The sequence below is a fragment of the Salvelinus namaycush genome, unplaced genomic scaffold (assembly GCF_016432855.1).
Source record: "Salvelinus namaycush isolate Seneca unplaced genomic scaffold, SaNama_1.0 Scaffold182, whole genome shotgun sequence".
Taxonomy (NCBI): domain Eukaryota; kingdom Metazoa; phylum Chordata; class Actinopteri; order Salmoniformes; family Salmonidae; genus Salvelinus; species Salvelinus namaycush.
The window spans coordinates 234,960-258,276 of NW_024058586.1; the positions used below are offsets into that span (position 1 = coordinate 234,960).

Consider the following 23,317-nt stretch of genomic DNA (forward strand, 5'->3'; position numbering starts at 1 on the left):
AAAGTCAAACACTTTCCATCAATGTCTCGCCAGCAACGCAAAAACTACTGCCGGGTCACGGAATTTCAGCCATTTTCGAAATAAAAGTTCCTCACGTAATAAAAGAAAAATGTCAATAGTCTGTATTTATTAATGATCTATATAAGGGTGTTTTCACCCTTTCATACAATTCTTGAGAACTTAGTGCGGTACACTGAATGTTTTGTACAGTGTGAACACTCTAGAGGAACTCAGACCCTCAAAAGAGTCCCTGAAGCAAACCGAACTGAGACCATCTCGAGAGGTGGTCTGGGATCAGTTCGCTTGAATTCCACAGTTGTGATATCACTTTGTGTCAACCAGGAAAAATACACTGAACAATAATATAAACGCAACATACAACAATTTCAACCATTTTACTGAGTTTGGCAGCTACTCTTCCTGGAGTATATTATGGATCCCCATTAGTTCCTGCCAAGGCAGCAGCTACTCTTCCTGGGGTTTATTATGGATCCCCATTAGTTCCTGCCAAGGCAGCAGCTACTCTTCCTGGGGATTATTATGGATCCCCATTAGTTCCTGCCAAGGCAGCAGCTACTCTTCCTGGGGTTTATTATAGATCCCCATTAGTTCCTGCCAAGGCAGCAGCTAATCTTCCTGGGGTTTATTATGGATCCCCATTAGTTCCTGCCAAGGCAGCAGCTACTCTTCCTGGGGTTTATTATGGATCCCCATTAGTTCCTGCCAAGGCAGCAGCTACTCTTCCTGTGGTTTATTATGGATCCCCAATAGTTCCTGCCAAGGCAGCAGCTACTCTTCCTGGGGTTTATTATGGATCCCCATTAGTTCCTGCCAAGGCAGCAGCTACTCTTCCTGGAGTATAGCAGCAGGTCCAAACACATTAAGGCACTAACATTACACATAAAACAAAAGATAAAACAGTACATCATATAAAATTATTATTCCACTACATATCTACAATACAACATGTATAATACCACCATACAACAATATTACAATGTACAGTGCATTCAGAAAGTATTCAGACCCCTTGACATTTTCCCCATTTTGTTATGTTACAGCCTTATTATAAAATTGATTAAATTATTTTTAATAATTTAATACAATTTTAGAATAAGGCTGCTATTTTCTACATTCTATTTTATATTTGAGATTCTTCTAAGTAGCCACCCTTTGCCTTGATGACAGCTTTGCACACTCTTGGCATTCTCTCAACCAGCTTCATGAGGTAGTCATCTGGAATGCATTTATATTAACAGGTGTGCCTAGTTTCCTTCTTAATGCATTTGAGCCAATCAGTTGTGTTGTGACAAGGTAGGGGTGGTATACAGAAGATGGCCCAAGTCCATATTATGGCAAGAACAGCTCAAATAAGCAAAGAGGAACGACAGTCCATCATTACTTTAAGACATGAAGGTCAGTCAGTGCAGAAAATTTCAAGTGCAGTCGCAAAAAACCATCAAGCGCTATGATGAAACTGGCTCTCATGAGGACCGTCACAGGAAAGGAAGACGCAGAATTACCTCTGCTGCAGAGGGTAACTTCATTAGAGTTAAATGCACCTCAGATTGGAGCCTAAATAAATGCTTCACAGAGTTCAAGTAACAGACACATCTCAACATCAACTGTTCAGAGGAGACTGCGTGAATCAGGCCTTCATGGTTGAATTGCTGCAAAGAAACCACTACTAAAGGACACCAATAATAAGAAGAGACTTGCTTGGGCCAAGAAACACGAGCAATGGACATTAGACCGGTGGAAATCTGTCCTTTGGTGTGATGAGTCCAAATTTGAGATTTTTGGTTCCAACCGTCGTGTCTTTGTGAGACGCAGAGTAGGTGAACGAATGATCTGCGCATGTGTGGTTCCCACCGTGAAGCATGGAGGAGGAGGTGTGATGTGTGGGGGTGCTTTGCTGGTGACACTGTCAGTGATTTATTTAAAATTCAAGGCACACTTAACCAGCATGGCTACCACAGCATTCTGCAGTGATACGCCATCCCATCTGGTTTGCACTTAGAGGGACTATCATTTGTTTTTCAACAGGACAATGACCCAAAACACACCTGAGTTGGACCGCAGAGTGAAGGAAAAGCAGCCAACAAGTTCTCAGCATATGTGGGAACTCCTTCAACACTGTTGGAAAAGCATACCAGGTGAAGCTGGTTGAGAGAATGCCAAGAGTGTATAGATTAAATAAACTAAATAATATATGTAGATTAAATAAACTAAATAATATATATAGATTAAATTAACTAAATAATATATGTAGATTAAATTAACTAAATAATATATGTAGATTAAATAAACTAAATAATATATATAGATTAAATAAACTAAATAATATATGTAGATTAAATAAACTAAATAATATATATAGATTAAATAAACTAAATAATATATATAGATTAAATAAACTAAATAATATATGTAGATTAAAAGCAGAAGGAGCCTTTATTAGATCTAGTAAAACATGTCTTGAGGAAGGAGAACAGAATTCCTCCTATTTCTTTAAACTTGAGAAATGTCACTCTACAAATAACACTATCCACAAATTAAACATTGATGGTGTTATTACATATGACGAAAAATGAATCGCTAACTACTGTAGCAATTTTTACATAGAAATTGTATGGCTTTACATACTCTCAGGAATCGACAGATATTTTTTTGACTCACTGACTAATGTTCTAAACAGTGTGATGAACCCATCATAGTTGAAGAGATTATCGAGTCTATCAAATATCTAAAAGACAATAAATCCCCAGTTATTGATGGAATTACGTCAAAATTGTACAAGTTATTTTCTGAACAAGTAGCTCCCTACTTGAATTATTTTTAGAGAGTATTAAAAACAAGTGTTGCTCATTCATAACTGGCGTACATTTTGTCTTAATAATGACTATAAGATATTAGCCTTACTACTAATATAAATAATTAAAGAAGTCCTGGCTGCAATCACTGTTGGAACACAGTCTGGCTTCAAGAGGAACAGACATATTTCTAACAATATCAGACTAGTATTAGACATACTTGACTACTCAGACTTGATAACAGAGGAAAGCTTCATATTATTTTTAGATTTTTATAAAGCATTTGACACAGTAGAGCATCAAATCAAATGTATTTATATAGCCCTTCTTACATCAGCTGATATCTCAAAGTGCTGTACAGAAACCCAGCCTAAAACCCCAAACAGCAAGCAATGCAGGTGTAGAAGCACGGTGGCTAGGAAAAAGTCTCTAGAAAGGCCAGAACCTAGGAAGAAACCTAGAGAGGAACCAGGCTATGAGGGGTGGCCAGTCCTCTTCTGGCTGTGTCGGATGGAGATTATAACAGAACATGGCCAAGATGTTCAAATGTTCATAAATGACCAGCATGGTCAAATAATAATAATCACAGTAGTTGTCGAGGGTGCAGCAAGTCAGCACCTCAGGAGTAAATGTCAGTTGGCTTTTCATAGCCGATCATTAAGAGCATCTCTACCGCTCCTGCTGTCTCTAGAGAGTTGAAAACAGCAGGTCTGGGAGTTAAAGAGAGGAATTAGGCAAGGTTGTCCTATCTCACCATATCTGTTTTTATTAATTAATATGTGTGACACCCTCATATTATGGGATTCCAGTGAAAGAAGAACTTACATATTTAGGCATAACCATTATGTCACGATTGTCGTCGGGGGAAGGAGGACCAAGGTGCAGCGTGGTAAGTGTTCATATTTTTTATCAAATAAACACTGAACAAAACAAAAAAACGACAAACGAACAGTCCTGTAAGGTGACGAAAAAACACTAAACAGAAAATAATCACCCACAACTCAAAATGGGAAAACAGGCTACCTAAGTATGGCTCTCAATCAGAGACAACGATAGACAGCTGCCTCTGATTGAGAACCATACCAGGCCAAACACATAGAAAAGGAAAACCTAGACCTACAACATAGAATACCCACCCACATCACACCCTGACCAAACTAAAAATAGAAACATACAAAGCAATCTACGGTCAGGGCGTGACACATTATTAAGGATCAGAAGTCTAGAGGCTTACTAAATTTTAACCCTCTTATTAAAAAAACCCAGAAGAAGCTAAATCAATGGCTCCAGAGGGACTTATCTTTAAAAGGAAGAGTCCTAGTAGGGAAAGGGGAATACCTAGTCAGTTCTACAACTGAAATGTGTCTCTCTGCATTTAACCCAACGCCTCTGAATCAGAGAGGTGCGGGGGGCTGCCTTAATCGACGTCCATGATTTTGGTGCCCGGGGAACAGTGGGTTAACTGCCTTGCTCAGGGGCAGAACGACGGATTTTTACCTTGTCAGCTCGGGAATTCGATCCAGTAACCTTTCAGTTACTGGCCTAACGCTCTAACCACTAGGCTACAAGTTCTAACGTTCTAACCACTAGGCTACCTGCCTCCAAGTTCTAACGCTCTAACCACTAGGCTACCTGCCTCCAAGTTCTAACGCTCTAACCACTGGGCTACCTGCCGCCAAGGCCTAACGCTCTAACCACTGGGCTACCTGCCGCCAAGGCCTAACGCTCTAACCACTAGGCTACCTGCCTCCAAGTTCTAACGCTCTAACCACTGGGCTACCTGCCGCCAAGGCCTAACGCTCTAACCACTGGGCTACCTGCCTCCAAGTTCTAACGCTCTAACCACTAGGCTACCTGCCTCCAAGGCATAACGCTTTAACCACTAGGCTACCTGCCGCCAAGGCCTAACGCTCTAACCACTGGGCTACCTGCCGCCAAGGCCTAACGCTCTAACCACTAGGCTACCTGCCGCCAAGGCCTAACGCTCTAACCACTGGGCTACCTGCCTCCAAGGCCTAACGCTCTAACCACTGGGCTACCTGCCGCCAAGGCCTAACGCTCTAACCACTAAGCTACCTGCCGCCAAGGCCTAACGCTCTAACCACTAGGCTACCTGCCGCCAAGGCCTAACGCTCTAACCACTAGGCTACCTGCCTCCAAGGCCAAACTCTCTAACCACTAGGCTACCTGCCGCCAAGGCCTAACGCTCTAACCACTAGGCTACCTGCCGCCAAGGCCTAACGCTCTAACCACTAGGCTACCTGCCGCCAAGGCCTAACGCTCTAACCACTAGGCTACCTGCCGCCAAGGCCTAACGCTCTAACCACTAGGCTACCTGCCGCCAAGGCCTAACGCTCTAACCACTAAGCTACCTGCCGCCAAGGCCTAACGCTCTAACCACTAGGCTACCTGCCGCCAAGGCCTAACGCTCTAACCACTAGGCTACCTGCCGCCAAGGCCTAACGCTCTAACCACTAGGCTACCTGCCTCCAAGGCCTAACGCTCTAACCACTAGGCTACCTGCCGCCAAGGCCTAACGCTCTAACCACTAGGCTACCTGCCGCCAAGGCCTAACGCTCTAACCACTAGGCTACCTGCCGCCAAGGCCTAACGCTCTAACCACTAGGTTACCTGCCGCCAAGGCCTAACGATCTAACCACTAGGCTACCTGCCGCCAAGGCCTAACGCTCTAACCACTAGGTTACCTGCCGCCAAGGCCTAACGCTCTAACCACTAGGCTACCTGCCGCCAAGGCCTAACGCTCTAACCACTAGGCTACCTGCCGCCAAAGCCTAACGCTCTAACCACTAGGTTACCTGCCGCCAAGGCCTAACGCTCTAACCACTAGGTTACCTGCCGCCAAGGCCTAACGCTCTAACCACTAAGCTACCTGCCTCCAAGGCCTAACGCTCTAACCACTAGGCTACCTGCCGCCAAAGCCTAACGCTCTAACCACTAGGCTACCTGCCGCCAAGGCTGAGAGTATCTCTAGGCTAACAAATGCCGCTCCATCTTTATATCTTGTTGGTAAAATAAGCAAGGAGATAGGGGAAAAGTTTGGATGTTGCCTCACATACCTACATATTACCCAAATTAAGGAAGTTTCTATTAAATTATTCATAAATATTATCCTGCCAGCCACTATATGAAGAATAAAAAAAATACATTCAAATTGTACATTTTGTAATGACCACCCAGAAACAGTGTTGTATCTTTTTTGGCATTGTATTCATGTAAGAAAACTGTGGCAAGACATCAGTGGATTTATAATTGAACAGATTTATGACGACCCTGCAGTTAACACATACCACTACTTTCCGCAATGCTACACATTCCTTTGTCTCATTCCCTTCGGCACACTTCTCACACCTAGGAACCTTCCTCCTACACACTGTTGCCACCTGCCCATAAGCTTGACACCTGTAACAACGTAATGTATTCGGCACAAAAGCTCGTACAGGTTAACTCCTATATCCCAACATCACTTTTTGGGGGGAAAGACTCAACATCACAACTCAAAAGAACAGACAACGACTCTTCTGTTTCACAACTCACACCACCCTGTCTGAGTCACACCAAACAACGAGCATCACAAGCACTGAGAATCTTCCCCTTCAGTTGGTCAGCTTTCACATTTACCATTACCCCAGTAATCACTCCTTTCAGTGGAGCCCTTTTCTTGAGAGCAAAACAATTCACATCTCTTGCCCCCATTCGTTTAACACGGAGCGCCTACTCCCTCTGACCAGCAGAAACACAAACAATTATCACAAGACCACTTCTGGTTACCCTCACAGATTCCACAGCACCCAACTCTGTTTTCACCCACCCTGAACCCACAAATGGATCAGCCAAAAGGCAGGGGTCCACTTTTTCATAAAACATCACTCCTACTGTCATAGACTCATCTTTAACCTGACCCTCGGTGTAAGCCTGGGCTCTGAGAACTTCACCACACCTACCACCTCAGATACTTTGCCCTCCTTCACTTCCATTCCTCCTCCTGCATTCAACTCACTCTGCTTACATTTTCTACAACTTTAACAAACCATCTCCCTTTTGTCTGCCATTTTTAACCAACTCATGCTCACCCTCTTCCTCCCTCTCTATCATAGACCTCCTCTGCCTCTCTTTTTCCCTCCATTCCTCCTCCGTATTCCAAGTACTGTATACGTCTCCTTATGATAATACTGCACTTCTCCTGACATACATCTTGTTCTTGCCTTCTCAAGGGATGCCATTTAACCGGTTGTGAAAATCTCTGTACAGTCAGCACAAACCTCTGGGGATGTAGTGTTCAATTGTCTGAAAGCTGTGGTTTATCAGACCATATACCACGGGTATGACAAAACATTACTTTTTACTGCTCTAATTACATTGGTAACCAGTTTATAATAGCAATAAGGCACCCCGGGTGTTTGTGGTATATGGCCAATATATCACGGCTAACGGCTGTATCCAGGCACTCCGCATTTTGTTGTTCTTAAGAACAGCCCTTAGCCGTGGTATATTGGCCTTATTGCTTAATCATAGCAATCAAACGAGTTAAACCAACATCCACTGATGGAAAATTATCTGGTGAGTTTAATAAGGGCAAATTATCTTTTCTCTTGCCACAAATTCAAATTCCTTTATGTTGTCATAGCTTGCAATAATTATGATTTTGAGGAAACCACAATGAAGCCATCAGATTGTTAAACAGCCACCAGAGAGGCGCCTGCCTACCTACAGACTTGATATCATTGGCCACTTTAATAAATGGAACACTAGTCACTTTCATAATACAACTTTAATAATGTTTACATATCTCGCATTACTCATCTCATATGTATATACTGTATACTTCACTATCTATTCTTTACTATCTATTGCATCTTAACTGCTCTGTCACTGCTCATCCATATATTTTATACTTATATATTCTCATCCCATTCCTTTACCAGATTATGTGTATTAGGTTGTTGTGGAATTGTTAGATATTAGATTTTGTTGTGGAATTTGTTAGATATTAGATTTAGTGGAATTGTTAGATACTAGGTTTTGTTAGGTATTAGGTTTTGTTGTGGAATTGTTAGATATTACCTGTTAGATACTGCTGCACTGTCAGATCTAGAAGCATAAGCATTTCACTACACTCACAATAACATCTGCTAACCATGTGTATGTGTCAACGGTGGGTGTAGCTGGTGCATGGAGGTCAGGCGCAGGAGAGCAGAGATGAGTGGACAAAGTACTTTACTTAGGCAATCATTAGAACAGAACGCAACCGTGTCACAAAAACAAATGCCCAAAGAACAAGTGAGGCAGCACAAAGTACAAAAACCAAGTACAAAGTACCGGCTGCCACAAAGCACGGGTATAAAACAAAACCCGGCGCAAACCAGCCGGAAGCGTGCCAACCTTGACAATAAACAATACCCCACACAGACATAGAGGGAACAGAGGGATAAATACACATAGTAATTATGAGATGTAAACCAGGTGTGCAGGAAAACAAGACAAAACAAATGGAAAATGAAAAGTGGAGCGGCGATGGCGATGGCTAGAAGACCGGTGACGTCGACCGCCGAACACCGCCCGAACAAGGAGAGAGACCGACTTCGGTGGAAGTCGTGACCGTATGTGACCAATACAATTTGATTTGATTTTCAGGCCTTTTGGGTGGGTTTTGACTGGTCATTGGGCAATTTTTGTTATTTGACCTGGCAACCCTAGTGTCATAAGCAGTGTTCGAATACTCATACTAACCGTACTATTTGTGACGTGAATTGAGTATATAGTATGCTTATTGGTCATAGTATGGATATAGTTAGTATGACAAAAGTTCCCAGATGTTGTACTAAATTCACCAAAATATGAAGTATACAGGCAGAGGACACTATTTCCGTACTTTAGGGCCCAAAATGCAATTCTTCGGGAAATGGCCGTGGCCATTTTCAGATTTGAAGAAAATTGAGGAAAATATGCAGCCGAAGTCCAACGATAGCGGATACAAATTCATTGCTTTAACTAATTATCACAAATGTTAACACAATGTTGAGCAATGTCATAAAGTAATTACTTTTCAAATAAGTTACCTTACATGTTATATTGGCTGATAATTTGTTAGCTACGCTGGCCTTAGGAACCACATAGCATATCATTGCAGCAGTATGTACCGGTATGTTAGCTAGCTACCTAACGTTAGTTGGCTACTTATACATAAAACTTGCCAACTGTAGGCTATCTAACTAACTACCCAACGTTCATTGACTTGATTTTTAGCTAAATGGTATAGTCGTTGTGCATTCTCAATGGACATTCGGGTGCTTTGTAAACTCGCTCTGGCTATCTACTCCGATTTCAGAGCACTGAGCGCAGAATAATTAATTTACGATCACAGGTTGAATCGGCCGGTGTCAGTTAACGTCCGGCAAAAAAGCTTAATTAAATTGTTGCCAGCAACAGTTAGTCACCAACGCTCTGGATATCATGAAAACGGCCTAACCAGCTCTGCTAGAGTGGTCATTCTCATTTGTGTCTGGAAGTAGCTAGCAAGCTAGCCAACATTAGTTTGGGTGCTTGACTGCTGTTGTAAGGTCAAAACGCTCAAATCTGCCCGAGCATCCAGTGTGCGCTCTGAATTTACAAACGGACAATCTGACAAAGCTCTGAATTTATGAGCACACTCTGGCACTCCAGATTGAATTTAAGAACACACCTGTTGTCGTAAAATGTCTAACTAGTAATTTGCTATGCTAACTAGCTAACAAGAGGTTGCATAGCAACAGCATCAACTTCCGGTAGACCACGGAAGAGCTACTACGCTCAACTGAAAGGATACCGTTCGTCTACAGTATACTAAAATGAACTAATAGTATGTAGTATATACTCATTCAGTATGTAGTATACAGTATGTTAGTATGGGCATTCGAACACAGCTATGGAGTCTGTCAGGCCAGCATAGTTGTGGCAGTTGTCAATCAAAGCATTTGCTTCCTGCATAATGACATTGGATGAAGCCTGAGCATTGCTAGCTGAGGTGTTAGCCATAAAATGTATCTTTCTATCAGCGCGCTGTGACATTTAGAAAAATACAATCTTAAATCTTCAATGATCTGGTTGTTTCTAGCAAGCAAAATATTAATTTGGTAATTCAAAATAATACACTTTGAACTATCTTTCAAAAGTAGAAGCGTATGGTCAAGCTGGCTTCTTGGAGCCCACCCGGATCCCGGATAGCACCTCCGGTTCCTTTTTTAAAATTTATATTTAAAAAAAGTTTTTTATTAACAACAAATCAATACAGGAAGTACATGTGGGAACACAAGAACATATAAATAATATACAGACATACAGACACTTATAATTCTAACAGCTGTTTTGTTAGAGTATTTCATTGTCTTAAAATATAGTTCAATTTGTTTTTGTAAGGTAAGAAAATGTGGTGTTGTGTTTGTAAATTTACATTTGTAAATATGAAATTTGGCCAAAAGAATAATGAAATTAATTACATAAAATTGTTTCAGCTTATTTCTATCGTAGGTAAAGAATCCAAGCAGTACATCTCTCCATAATAGTGTAAAATCTTCCTAAATCTGTTCAATTATAAATCTACTGATGTCTTGCCACAGATTCCTTACATGAATACAATGCCAAAAAAGATGCAACACTGTTTCTGGGTGGTCATTACAAAATGTACAACTTGAGTTTATGTTTTTCTTAAAACTTCTTCATATAGTGGTTGGCAGGATAATATTTATGAATCATTTTAAAGGAAACTTCCTTAATTTTGTTAACAAGTAGGTATGTGTGTGGCAACATCCAAACCTTTTTCCAACAGATATTATCAATAAATCCATTCCAATAAGGCATGACAACATCCTGCTGAAACAAGGTTCGCATCGCTCTCTTGTTGAATGGACCAAAAGAGAAACAAATCTTTCCTACTGATGAGTCAACAGGGTCAACGGAAGGTAGGCTCTGAGGGTCAGGTCTTGACACGTTCCTGAATAATAAAGCAACACCTGAGGGAATGGCATCTAAAACAATTGCAAAATCTTTAGGTGTTACAGGGACCTTGTAAAGTGATAAGAATTCCTTATAACTAAGTAAAAAACCCTCTGCATTTACCAGTTGGCTCACCAATAAGATATTATTTCGGAACCAATATTCTAAAAACAAAGAAGTATTTGTATACAATATATCCCGATTATTCCATATGTAATATCTGTGTGGAGAAAAGTTATGCTTATAAATTAAGGACCATGACAAGAAAACCAGAACGTTTCACTGGAACTTTGTCAATATTATAATCGCAAACCAACATGAAGTTAAGGCCACCAAAAGTAGAGAAGACATGATGAGGAATAAAATTCCAGATATAAGTGGGTCTTCTTAGGAATTGTTTTATCCAATTGATCTTAAACGTATTAAGGTAGTAAAGTCCAGAAAAGTCAGCCCACCATACTCATGAGTGTTCATTACAACAGTTTTCCTACGGTTTCTTCACAGAAAGTTGAAAAGAATCTATCTCCTTGCTTATTTTACCGTAAATATATAAAGATAGAGCGCCATATGTTAGCCTAGAGATACCGTCAGCCCTGGTAATTAGGACTCTTCCTTTTAAAGATAAGTCCCTCTGTAGCCATTGATTTAGCTTCTACAGGTTTTTTGAATAATAAGCCCTGCCGGTTCCGCGGTGCGCAGGGTCGTCACTAGTTACCACAAACACAACGTCATACATAAACCCCGCCTATTCCTAAAAGGGGATTTTAACCCTAAATTGAGCCACACTGCTAACCGTATGCCTAATAATAACCTTAAATTAAGACAAAAAGCAATAACATGTGATATAGCTCATTTTTACTCTGTGGCTGTGATAACTAGTGACAACCAGTCCCCAGCGAGAACCTGGAGCATCTCAAGATGGCGGCTGAGCGGAGGATGAGGATGATATCGGGTCGGGGTTGTGTGACTGTGTTTCTGGCCGTGTTGTGCACCTTCTCCGCCGGGACCTGCGACGAACAGGTGCCGCTGATGCTATGGACGAGTGAAGGGTAAGAGCCGTGTGTGTGGTTTTGGTCTGGGGATGCGTTTGTCACCGTGCAAGCTGGTTGACATCTTGTCATTCATATTCCTAGCGGGGATCCTATTTGCTCGCTATCAAACCACCTTATATTTTGGCAATTCATCTGTGAAGCCACTAGCCAGTAAGGGAAATAAAAAATGTTACTCGAAGTATCATTAAAAAAAACACCAACATTAACAATATTTTCACATGACCCTCCCCTTGTACTGTAAAAACATGTGCACACCCTCTCCCCTCATAAAATTAACTAAAAAAGAATGATTGCTACCACAAATAACAGCCCTGTGTTTATAGACGTGGTTATCGACTTCACCCCTTCAGCATGGTTTTATGGCACTGTCGATGCCACACAGTGTTATGGGCCAGAAGGTTGAGGACTCACCGACCACCACAAACCAGGTCACTCTCCCTGCCTCTCTCATTACACTACTATCATAGCCGGCTGCAAACAATTATCAGCTAGGGGGAAATTATATTTTGACGCTATATTTATACTTATGTTAAATATATGCAAATCTTCCACCAACATTTTCCAACAGGTTTCTGTGCCGATGCACCACATACAACCAATAAGCAATGCGTACCCAACCTGGTCTCAGAACATTTCGTATGATTATTTAGGTAAATCCGAGACACTCCATATTAGTATGATATGTTTCGTATGGTATTTATTAATTTGTTGATGTCCATCATCCATTTCGTATGATATGTTACGAATTCCAATTGGTTTTGGCGAACGTTAGCTAGGTGGCTAACATTAGCTAGGTCAGTGGTTAAGGTTAGAAGTTAGGTTAAAGTTTTAGGGTTAGGGGAAGGGTTAGCTAACATGCTAAGTAGTTGAAAAGTTACTAATTAGCAAAATTGCTAAAGTTGTCCATGATGAGATTTGAACACAACCTTTGGGTTGCTAGACGTTCACATTATATCTGCATTTTGTACCTTTAAATACATTTAAAAAGTTAAATGACAAATATTTAGGCTATATTGAAGCATTAGGTTCGAGGCTGAGGAATAGCCACTCTGATCAAAAGGAGGAGGAGCAATGGCTTTCAGAAAGTATTCACACCCCTTTACCTTTTCCAGATTTTGTTGTGTTACAGCCTGAATGTATTAAATTGCGATTTTGTGTCACTGGCTTACACACAATACTCTGTGTGCAATAATAGTGTTTAACATTATTTTTTTATGACTACCTCATCTCTGTACCCCACACATACAATTATCCGTAAGATCCCTCAGTCAAGCAGTGCATTTTTTACCAGAAGGGAAACTATTGGTAACAAAAAAAAATGGTGAAGTTACTAATTACACTTTGGATGGTGAATCAATAAACCCAGTCACTACAAAGATACAGGTGTCCTTCCTAACTCAGTTGCCGGAGAAGAAGGAAATGAGGCCAGGGGTGACTTTAAAACAGTTACAGAGTTTAATGGCTGTGATAGGAGAACTGAGGATGGATCAACAATATTGTAGTTAATACACAACACTAACCTAAATGACAGAGTGAAGATAAGGAAGGCCTGTACAGAATACAAATATTCCAAAACATGCGTCCTATTTGCAAGAAGGCACTAAAGTAAAACTGCCAAAAATGTGGCAAAGAAATGAACTTTTATGTTCTGAATAGAAAGCATTATGTTTGGGGCAAACACAACACTTCACTGAATACCACTCTTCCAGTGTTTCCGTTAGGAAAAATGTGACGGCGGATATTTAACTGGCAACATTTTAATTTGCCGGACATTTGAGAAATTTATCGGACCCATATGCATTGGGTGCATAACCTTATTAGAACGTCCACCCACGGTGCTCAGAATGACAGAAATCACAAGTCGAGAATGCAACTATGTGCCGTCCTTGTTACCGAATTCTGATGTGCACTTTGAATATGTTCAAATAACTTTTCACATTTACTTTTCCTCAGCCAAGAAGATGAGTAAATAACAGCAAAATCACTAGCCGATGTCAATCTACTATAGTATGAAAAGTTTAGGCTACCTATTATATTGGTCAGCTCATCGAGAAAGAAATAGCCAATTCCAACAGTCTCTGGCACAGTTGTTGGACGATGGATCCCAGATTCATATAACCAGTAGGCCTAGTCTACATAAAGATAATGTTGTCTGATGAAACAGATAAAAACGTTTATCTTAAGATGTTGATAAACTATTTCTTCACATTTATAAATGCAGCAATGCACGCAAGGCAGTAGGCCGCGCGAATGTTTGTTCCATAATGCAATTAGCAGGAAAACACTATTGTCAAAAGGGCACCGAGCTGCTTCACGAGACAGAGATGAAAATATCTGTTAGAAATTTAGAAAGAGAAGAGATCTAATAGGCTACTTTGAAGCAAGATAAAAACGTTCAGGTTTCAAACAAGGATATGTTTTCAAAATGCCTGCTGCCTCCAGCTCACTGCAAAGGGGTGTGTGACACGGTGATGACGCTTGATGCTGATCTCACAACAACTGGGAACTCTGGGAAATCTCCAACTTCAGTGCATTCAAGACAACTGGGAACTCTGGGAAATCTCCAACTTCAGTGCATTCAAGACAACTGGGAACTCTGGGAAATCTCCAACTTCAGTGCATTCAAGACAACTGGGAACTCTGGGAAATCTCCAACTTCAGTGCATTCAAGACAACTGGGGGAAAAAACAAGCTTCGACTGTGGCGGTCATGAAATTTTGTCAGCCGGTGATTGTCTTTCATTTCTAAACATGTTTTCACTTTGTCATTATGGGGTATTGATGTGTGTAGATGAGAAAAAAATGATTTATTACATTTTGATTTCAGGCTGTAACACAACAACATGTGGAATAATTCAAGGGGTTGAATACTTCCTGAAGGCCCTGTACTTAGTTTTACCTGCATTCAATACTAATTTCAGGTCAATAAAGTTTTTCTGTAATACAATGAAGGTAGCCTTTAGTTCAGAGAGCCTGGTCAACCAGGGGCGTACATAACAGTGTCATCAACATACAAGTGCAGGTTACAGTTGTTTGCTGACAAGTCAGTATTGTTAATGTAAAAAGTACAGGACTCGGAATTTACCCATGTGGGACACCTTTTGTAATGTCCAGACAACCGGATTTAACACCATCAGTAGATACACATAGAGTTTTATATGTCAAGTCATTTTTAAACCAGTTACATGCAGCCTGGTCTTGGCCAGTTGAGAAAAGCCTCAGAGTTAGCAGTGAGTGATCAACAGTATCGAAAGCCTTTGACAGGTCAATGAAGAGAGCAGCACAACGTTACCTTTTATCCGTTAACCACATCATTTATAACTAGGGATGGACCAAGCATATCAGCCCCAGTGGATTTTTTTAAACCTAAGTCTTGTACAAGTCGTCTGGAACATCAAAGGTAGCAAATTGTTGAAATGAGAACAAAGATTCACTAGAAGTTGACGGGTTAACCGTCGAGTCAGCTAGAGGTTGGCAGAGGAAAGAGCAGTCGATTGACTGACCAGCATAAATTAAACCATTGTTCTCTCATAAAAAGGCTGCTGAGATAAAATTATGATTTAAAAGCATCACTTATCCCATTCTTCTCAGTTACGATGTCAGAGTAGAAGAATAGGAATTTGTACGCTTCAGCACATTACTTCGTTACAAAATCTCAGTTCTTTGCTCCATTCATCTTTCCCTCGATCCTGACTAGTCTCCCAGTCCCTGTAAAACATCCCCACAGCATGATGCTGCTGCCACCACCATGCTTCACCGTAGGGATGGTGCCAGGTTTCCTCCAGTCGTGATGCTTTGCATTCAGGCCAAAGGGTTAAATCTTGGTTTCATCAGACCAGAGAATCTTGTTTCTCATGGTCTGAATGTCTTTAGGTGCCTTGTTGTTGGTCTGATGAAACCAAGATTGAACTCTTGCACCTTATCTAACTCTCCGTCGTGAGTCTCATACACTGAAAAAAGAAAAACCGGGTCGCAGGTCGCCTAGCGGCTAAGAACATTGAGCCAGTAAACCAAAGATTGTTGGTTCGAATCACCGAACCAACAAGGTGAAAAATCTGTTAATGTGCTCTTGAGCAAGGCACTTCATTGCTCGTGTAAGTCACTCTGCTTAAGAGTGTCTGCTAAATGACTAAAATTCAAATAAAAAAATGAACACCACACTAACAAAAGGCTCAGAATCAGAATGGAGAACAATCAGCATCTTTATTTGTGTGATTTAAAATTGTTATTTAAAAAAAAAATGTGTTGTTTGTTCTCCATCCACCCCTGATACCATTTCCATTGTCATATTGACGAGAGATGACCAATGGCGCTGAAGCAGATGGCTGCTGTTTTACAATCCCGTAACCAATTGTGTTTTTTTGCGTTATTTGTAACTTATTTTGTTATTATGTTTCTGCCACTGTGTCTTATGACCGAAAAGAGCTTCTAGATATCAGGACATTACTCACCCCGTACTGGAGTACTTTTTCTTCAACGAGTCGGATGGGAAGGATTTATTTCAGATGCCCGACAAGGCCCTCATCCCCCTCATTCGCAGGAGAAAGAGACGGAGGTATTGGGGATGAAGGTCCGGGTGTAAGGATCCGACGCTGAGAGGATAATCTACCTTCACCGTCGGTCCTATTAGCCAGCGTACAATCAATCGATAATAAAATAGACCAGCTACGATCACGTATATCCTACCAACGGGACATTAAAAACGGTAACATCTTATGTTTCACTGAGTCGTGGCTGAACGACGACATTACGAACATTCAGCTGGCGGGTTTTAAGTGGTTTCGGCAGGGTAGAACCGCGGCCTCTGGTAAGACAAGGGGTGGCGGGTTTTAAGTGGTTTCGGCAGGGTAGAACCGCGGCCTCTGGTAAGACAAGGGGTGGTGGTCTATGTATATTTGTAAACAAAAGCTGGTGCACAAAATCTAAGAAAGTCTCAAGGTTTTGCTCGCCTGAGGTAGAGTATCTCATGATAAGCTGTAGACCACACTATCTACCTAGAGAGTTTTCATCTGTATTTTCGTTGCTGTCTATATACCACCACAAACCAATGCTGGCACTAAGACTGCGCTCAATGAGCTGTATAAGGCCATAAGCAAACAGGAAAACGCTCATCCTGAGACGTGGCTCCTAGTGGCCGGGGACTTTAATGCAGGGAAACTCATCCGTTTTACCTAATTTCTACCAGCATGTTAAATGTGCAACCAGAGGGGAAACAACTCTAGATCTCCTTTACGATACACACAGAGACTCATACAAAGCTCTCCCTCTCCCTCCATTTGGCAAATCTGACCATAACTCTATCCTCCTGATTCCTGCTATCAAGCAAAAACTAAAGCAGGAAGCACCAGTGACTCTGTCAATAAGAAAGTGAAGCAGATGCTAAGCTACAGAACTGTTTTGCTAGCACAAACTGGAATATGCTCCGGGATTCTTCCGATGGCATTGAGGAGTACACCACATCAGTTATCAGCTTCATCAATAAGTGCATCGACGACGTCGTCCCCCATAGTGACATTACGTATATACCCCAACCAGAAGCCATGGATTACAGCCACATCCGCACTGAGCTAAAGGATAAAGCTGACGCTTTCAGGGAGCGGGACTCTAACACGGAAGCCTGCAAGAGATCCTGCTATGCCCTCTGACAAACCATCAAACAGGCAAAGTGTCAATACAGGACTAAGATTGAATCGTACTACACCGGCTCCGACGCTCGTCGGATGTGGCAGGGCTTGTAAACTATTACAGGCTAGAAAGGGAAGCACAGCCGCGAGCTGCCCAGTGACACGAGCCTACCAGACGAGCTAAATCACTTCTATGCTCACTTCGAGGCAAGTAACACTGAAGCATGCATGAGAGCATCAGCTGTTCCGGACGACTGTGTGATCACGCTCTCCGTAGCCGATGTGAGTAAGACCTTTAAGAAGGTCAACATTCACGGGCCTGTAGGACCTGCCTTGTTGATAGTGCTGTTAAGAAGGTAGAAACTAGGGCCCGTAAGACCTGCCTTGTTGATAGTGCTATTAAGGTAGAGCAGAGCTTTATTATAGACAGACTCCTCCCCATCTTAGTTACTGTTGTATCAATATATTGTGACCATGACAGTTTACAATCCAGGGTTACTCCAAGCAGTTTAGTCATCTCAACATGCTCAATTTCCACATTATTTATTACAAGATTTAGATTAGGTTTAGGGTTTATTGAGTCTTTTGTTCCAATTACAATGCTTTATGTTTTAGAAATATATTAAGGACTACCTTATTCCTTGCCACCCACTCTGAAACCACTCAGCTCTTTGTTAAGTGTTGCAGTCATTTCAGTCGCTGTGGTAGCTGGCGTGTATAGTGTTGAGTCATCCACATACACACTGGCTTTACTGTTCCTCAAAGCCAATGGCAATTCAGTAGTAAAGATTGAAAAAAGTAAGGGCCTAGACGGCTGTCCTGGGGAAATCCTGTTTCTACCTGGATTATGTTGGAGAGGCTTCCATTAAAGAACACCTCTGTGTTCTGTTAGACGGGTAACTCTTTATCCACATCATAGCAGGGGGTGTAAAGCCAAAACACCTGTTTTTCCAGCAGCAGACTATGATCAATAATGTCAAAAGCTGCACTGAAGTCTAACAAGACAGCCCCCACAATCATTTTATCATCAATTTCTCTCAGCCAATCGTCATTTGTGTAAGTGCTGTGCTTGTTGAATGTCCTTCTCTATAAGCGTGTTGAAAAGTTTGTCAATTAGTTTTTTCTGTGAAATAGCATTGTATCTGGTGAAAAACAATTTTTTTCAGAAGTTTACTAAGGGTTGGTAAGATTCTGAGCCTGCTTGGCAGGGTTGGTCCTGCAAAGCCAAAGCCCCCTAAAGGGAGAGCATAATAAACAAGGAAATTCTCAAAGCTGCTAATGAGAACCTTGACGACCTTGTACCTAGCCGGTGGGGATTCCGGTGGGGTGCCCCCACTCAGGCAGTGGCAGTGCTGGCAACACTAGCTGCAGTAACCCATGGGGAGGGGGGTGGGGTGCCCCCACCCAGGCAGTGGCAGTGCTGGCAACACTAGCTGCAGTAACCCATGGGGAGGGGGGTGGGGTGCCCCCACCCAGGCAGTGGCAGTGCTGGCAACACTAGCTGCAGTAACCCATGGGGAGGGGGTCACACTCGGACATTCAGAGAGGGGGTATATTATTGTGGCCCTGGTGGCACGAAATCAAGTCGGACTGCATGGAGATGCTTGGGAACATGGTCAAAATGGATGACCGTATTGTGGGTGTTTCAGGAAGAAGGTGTACATTTGACCTCCATCATTTAGGATGTGACAATGGTAAATAAATCTCTACATTTATGCTCATTTTTTGCGCGGTCTTGCAGGCCTTCTCATGCAAGCGGCAACTGCAAGTACATTTGTAAATCATGATCCATCTTGAGTTGGGCTCTGGGATGGTGCAATTGTTGAGAGGGTGAGCTTATGGTTGTGTGGGGGTAAGGGCTGAATGTGTGTGGGTGTATGTGTGTATCCCACAACTGTTGCGAAGGAAGAAGTAAAAGATGTTAGGGACTATAGAGGATGATTCACAGCAATATGTAATAAAAATAGAGGTGAGGGCGATGGAAATGCATTTGGCAATGGATCTGCTTCGGTTCGGTGGATGGCGCTGTGTGCACTTTTCGAAGGATGGATCCCAGTCGGTCCGGGGCTGTGCGATGCGGGGGGTCGGGGGTGGTCTGCCGGTCATTGGGATGACAACCCAACTCGAGATGGGGGCTTTTGGCGGGTGGAATAGTGGGGACCAATTGGAGGTTTGCTTAGTGGAGATGCAAATGTCATGGTACAACTATATAGACACTCAATCATTATGTTACTTTTTAATAGGACGTTTACAAACATATATTTTGATAAAAATAATTGAAAGGTGTGTCTCATTATGGTAAGTGGTGAAATAAGTATAGCCAGTTACAATTGTAATGGCTTAGCAGATAATAAGAAAAGACGATCAGTATTTACCTGGCTAAAAGAGAAGGATTATAATATCTACTGTTTACAGGAAACCCATTCGACAGTTTTAGATGAAGTTTTGTGGAAAAAGAACTGGGGGGGGGCGAAATATATTTCTCCCATGGGCAAAGAAATTCAAAAGGGGTGATGGTTTTAATTAATAATAACTTTGATCCAAATGTGCAACTTGTCCAAACAGATCCTCAAGGTAGATGGATTATTTTAAATATGTTATTGGACAATAAACATATATGGCTTATTAACCTATACGGTCCGAATAATGATGATCCAAGCTTCTTTGACAATATATATAAGAATGTATCAACTCTACAAGCAACACTAGACTCTATTATTATAGTGGGAGATTTTAATACGGTCTTAAATACCTCTATGGACCGGAAAGGAAATCACACTACAAACTATCACCCTCAGGCACTTAAGGAAATCAGGAATGTCATGGATATATTGGAATTAGTGGATATATGGAGACTTAAATACCCTGACCTAGTGAGATATACATGGCGGAGGCTTAATCAAGCTAGTCGCCTTGACTACTTTCTTATATCATTCTCTCTGGCACCAAAAGTTAAAAAGTGTTTGATAGGGGACAGAATGCGGTCGGACCATCACATAATTGGCATATATATTACTCTTACAGAATTTCCACGTGGGCGAGGATATTGGAAATTTAATCAAAGCCTACTAGATGATAAATTGTTTAGAACTAGGACAGAAGAATTTATAACTGACTTTTTTAGACATAACATAGGTACAGCAGATCCCCATATTGTATGGGACACTTTTAAGTGTGGCTTTAGAGGCCATGCAATTCAGTACTCATCTATAAAACAAAAGCAATTTCGATCAAAAGAGTCCATATTAACAAAGGAAATTGAAGGACTAACAGTACAGTTAGATAACAATAAAAACGGTACCATAGAGGCACAGAATAAGTTAGAGGAAAAACAAAAAGAAATGGAGGAACTTATTCAAGAAAGATCCAGTGTAATATATTACAAAAATAAAGCGAACTGGATGGAATATGGGGAAAAATGCACCAAATTCTTTTTCAATCTTCAATATAGAAATGCTACCAAAAAAAACGTATTAAAACTTGTTACAAATGATGGAGTCACGCATGATTCACCAAATGATATTTTGAAAGAGGAAGTAAAGTACTTTAAGAATATATTTTCGTTTCAGGCTCCTCCATCTCCACTAACTGAAACTAATTGTATGGATTTTTTCCCTAATAATAATGTAAAATTAACATCTGTACAGAAAGACTCATGTGAAGGCCTAATTACAGAGGAGGAACTACTTGATGCAATTGGGGCCTTTAAGGATGGGAAAACTCCAGGACTGGATGGCATACCAGTGGAAGTATACAAACATTTTTTTGATATACTCAAAGGACCATTATTAGCTTGTTTTAACCACTCCTATATAAATGATAGATTATCAGACACGCAACAAGAAGGTGTGATATCATTATTACTGAAACAGGACCCAAGTGGTATATATAAAGATCCAGTCCATTTAAAAAATTGGAGACCTCTTACACTTCAGTGTTGTGATGCAAAAATCCTAGCAAAATGCTTGGCGCATAGAATAAAAAAAGTTTTGTCAGATATTATTCATCCTAATCAGACAGGTTTTTTACATGGACGATACATTGGAGATAATATAAGGCAAGTACTGGAAACAATAGAACACTATGAAATATCGGGGACACCAGGCCTGGTTTTCATAGCTGATTTTGAAAAGGCTTTTGATAAAGTACGACTGGAGTTTATATATAAATGCCTAGAATATTTCAATTTTGGGGAATCTCTTATAAAATGGGTAAAAATTATGTATAGTAACCCTAGGTGTAAAATAGTAAATAATGGCTACATCTCAGAAAGTTTTAAACTATCTAGAGGAGTAAAACAAGGTTGTCCACTATCGGCATATCTATTTATTATTGCCATCGAAATGTTAGCTGTTAAAATTAGATCAAACATTAATATTAAGGGATTAGAAATCCAGGGCCTAAAAACTAAGGTGTCATTGTACGCTGATGATTCATGTTTTCTTTTAAAACCACAACTAGAATCTCTCCACGGCCTCTTAGAGGATCTAGATACATTTGCTATCCTCTCTGGATTAAAACCAAATTATGATAAATGTACCATATTACGTATTGGATCACTAAAAAATACACATTTTACATTGCCATGTAGTTTACCAATTAAATGGTCTGACGGTGATGTGGACATACTCGGTATACAAATCCCAAAAGAAAGAAATGATCTCACTCCAATAAATTTTTATAGAAAGTTAGCAAAAATAGATAAGATCTTGCTACCATGGAAAGGAAAATACCTGTCTATTTGTGGGAAAATCACCCTGATTAACTCTTTAATCATATCACAGTTTACCTATTTGCTTATGGTTTTGCCTACACCTAGTGACCTGCTTTTTAAATTATATGAACAAAAAATATTCAATTTTATTTGGAACGGCAAGCCAGATAAAATTAAAAGGGCCTATTTATATAACGAATATGAATTCGGAGGGCAGAAATTATTAAATATTAAAGCATTAGACCTCTCACTAAAGGCATCAGTCATACAAAAGTTATACTTAAATCCAAACTGGTTCTCTAGTAGATTGGTACGAATGTCTCATCCTATGTTCAAGAAGGGCCTTTTTCCCTTTATTCAGATTACACCTGCTCACTTTCGGTTGCTTGAAAAGGAAATAATCTCCAAAATATCTTTATTTTTTAAGCAAGCCTTAGAAAGTTGGTTGCAATTTCAGTTTAATCCACCTGAAAGGACGGAACAAATAGTACAACAAATCTTGTGGTTAAATTCAAATATAGTAATTGATAAAAAAACTGTATTTATCGAAGAAATGTTTAAAAAAGGTATAATTTTTGTGAATGATATCATAAATAGGACTGGTGGAGTAATGTCACACATGCAGCTAACACAGACATATGGAAATGTCTGCTCTACCCAAAATTACAACCAATTAATTGCAGCATTACCACAAAAATGGAAGAGGCAGGTGGAAGGGGATAAAAGTAAGGAACTTGTATGTCGGCCTTATATTAAAGAACATAAATGGTTAAAGAAAAGTGTGATAAATAAAAACATATACCAATTTCATTTAAGGATCAAAAAACTTACAGCTGTGCCATATAAATTGCAAAATAGTTGGGAAGAGATTTTCGATGTACCCATTCCATGGCACATGGTGTATGAATTGATACGCAAAACAACGCCGGATTCAAAACTTCGAATTTTTAAATTTAAATTATTGTACAAAATTCTTGCAACTAATAGAATGTTATATATATGGGGGATACAATCTTCCCAGCTCTGTAGATTCTGCTGTGAGGAGGCAGAGTCATTAGACCATTTATTTTGGTATTGTCCGCATGTAGCTCGTTTTTGGTCACAGGTCCAGGAATGGTTGAAGAAT

At 40.7% G+C, this 23,317-nt stretch overlaps 1 protein-coding gene across 1 annotated transcript in view; it reads left to right on the forward strand.

Moving 5' to 3' along the window:
• The first annotated feature begins 11,732 nt into the window (after positions 1-11,732).
• LOC120037701 (V-type proton ATPase subunit S1-like) overlaps positions 11,733-23,317 on the forward strand; it is a 33,639-nt gene continuing 22,054 nt past the window's right edge. Inside the window, exon 1 of the mRNA XM_038983692.1 lies at positions 11,733-11,851. Coding sequence (XP_038839620.1) covers positions 11,739-11,851 — 113 coding nt within the window. The 5' untranslated portion in view covers positions 11,733-11,738. The remainder of the gene's footprint in view (positions 11,852-23,317) is intronic.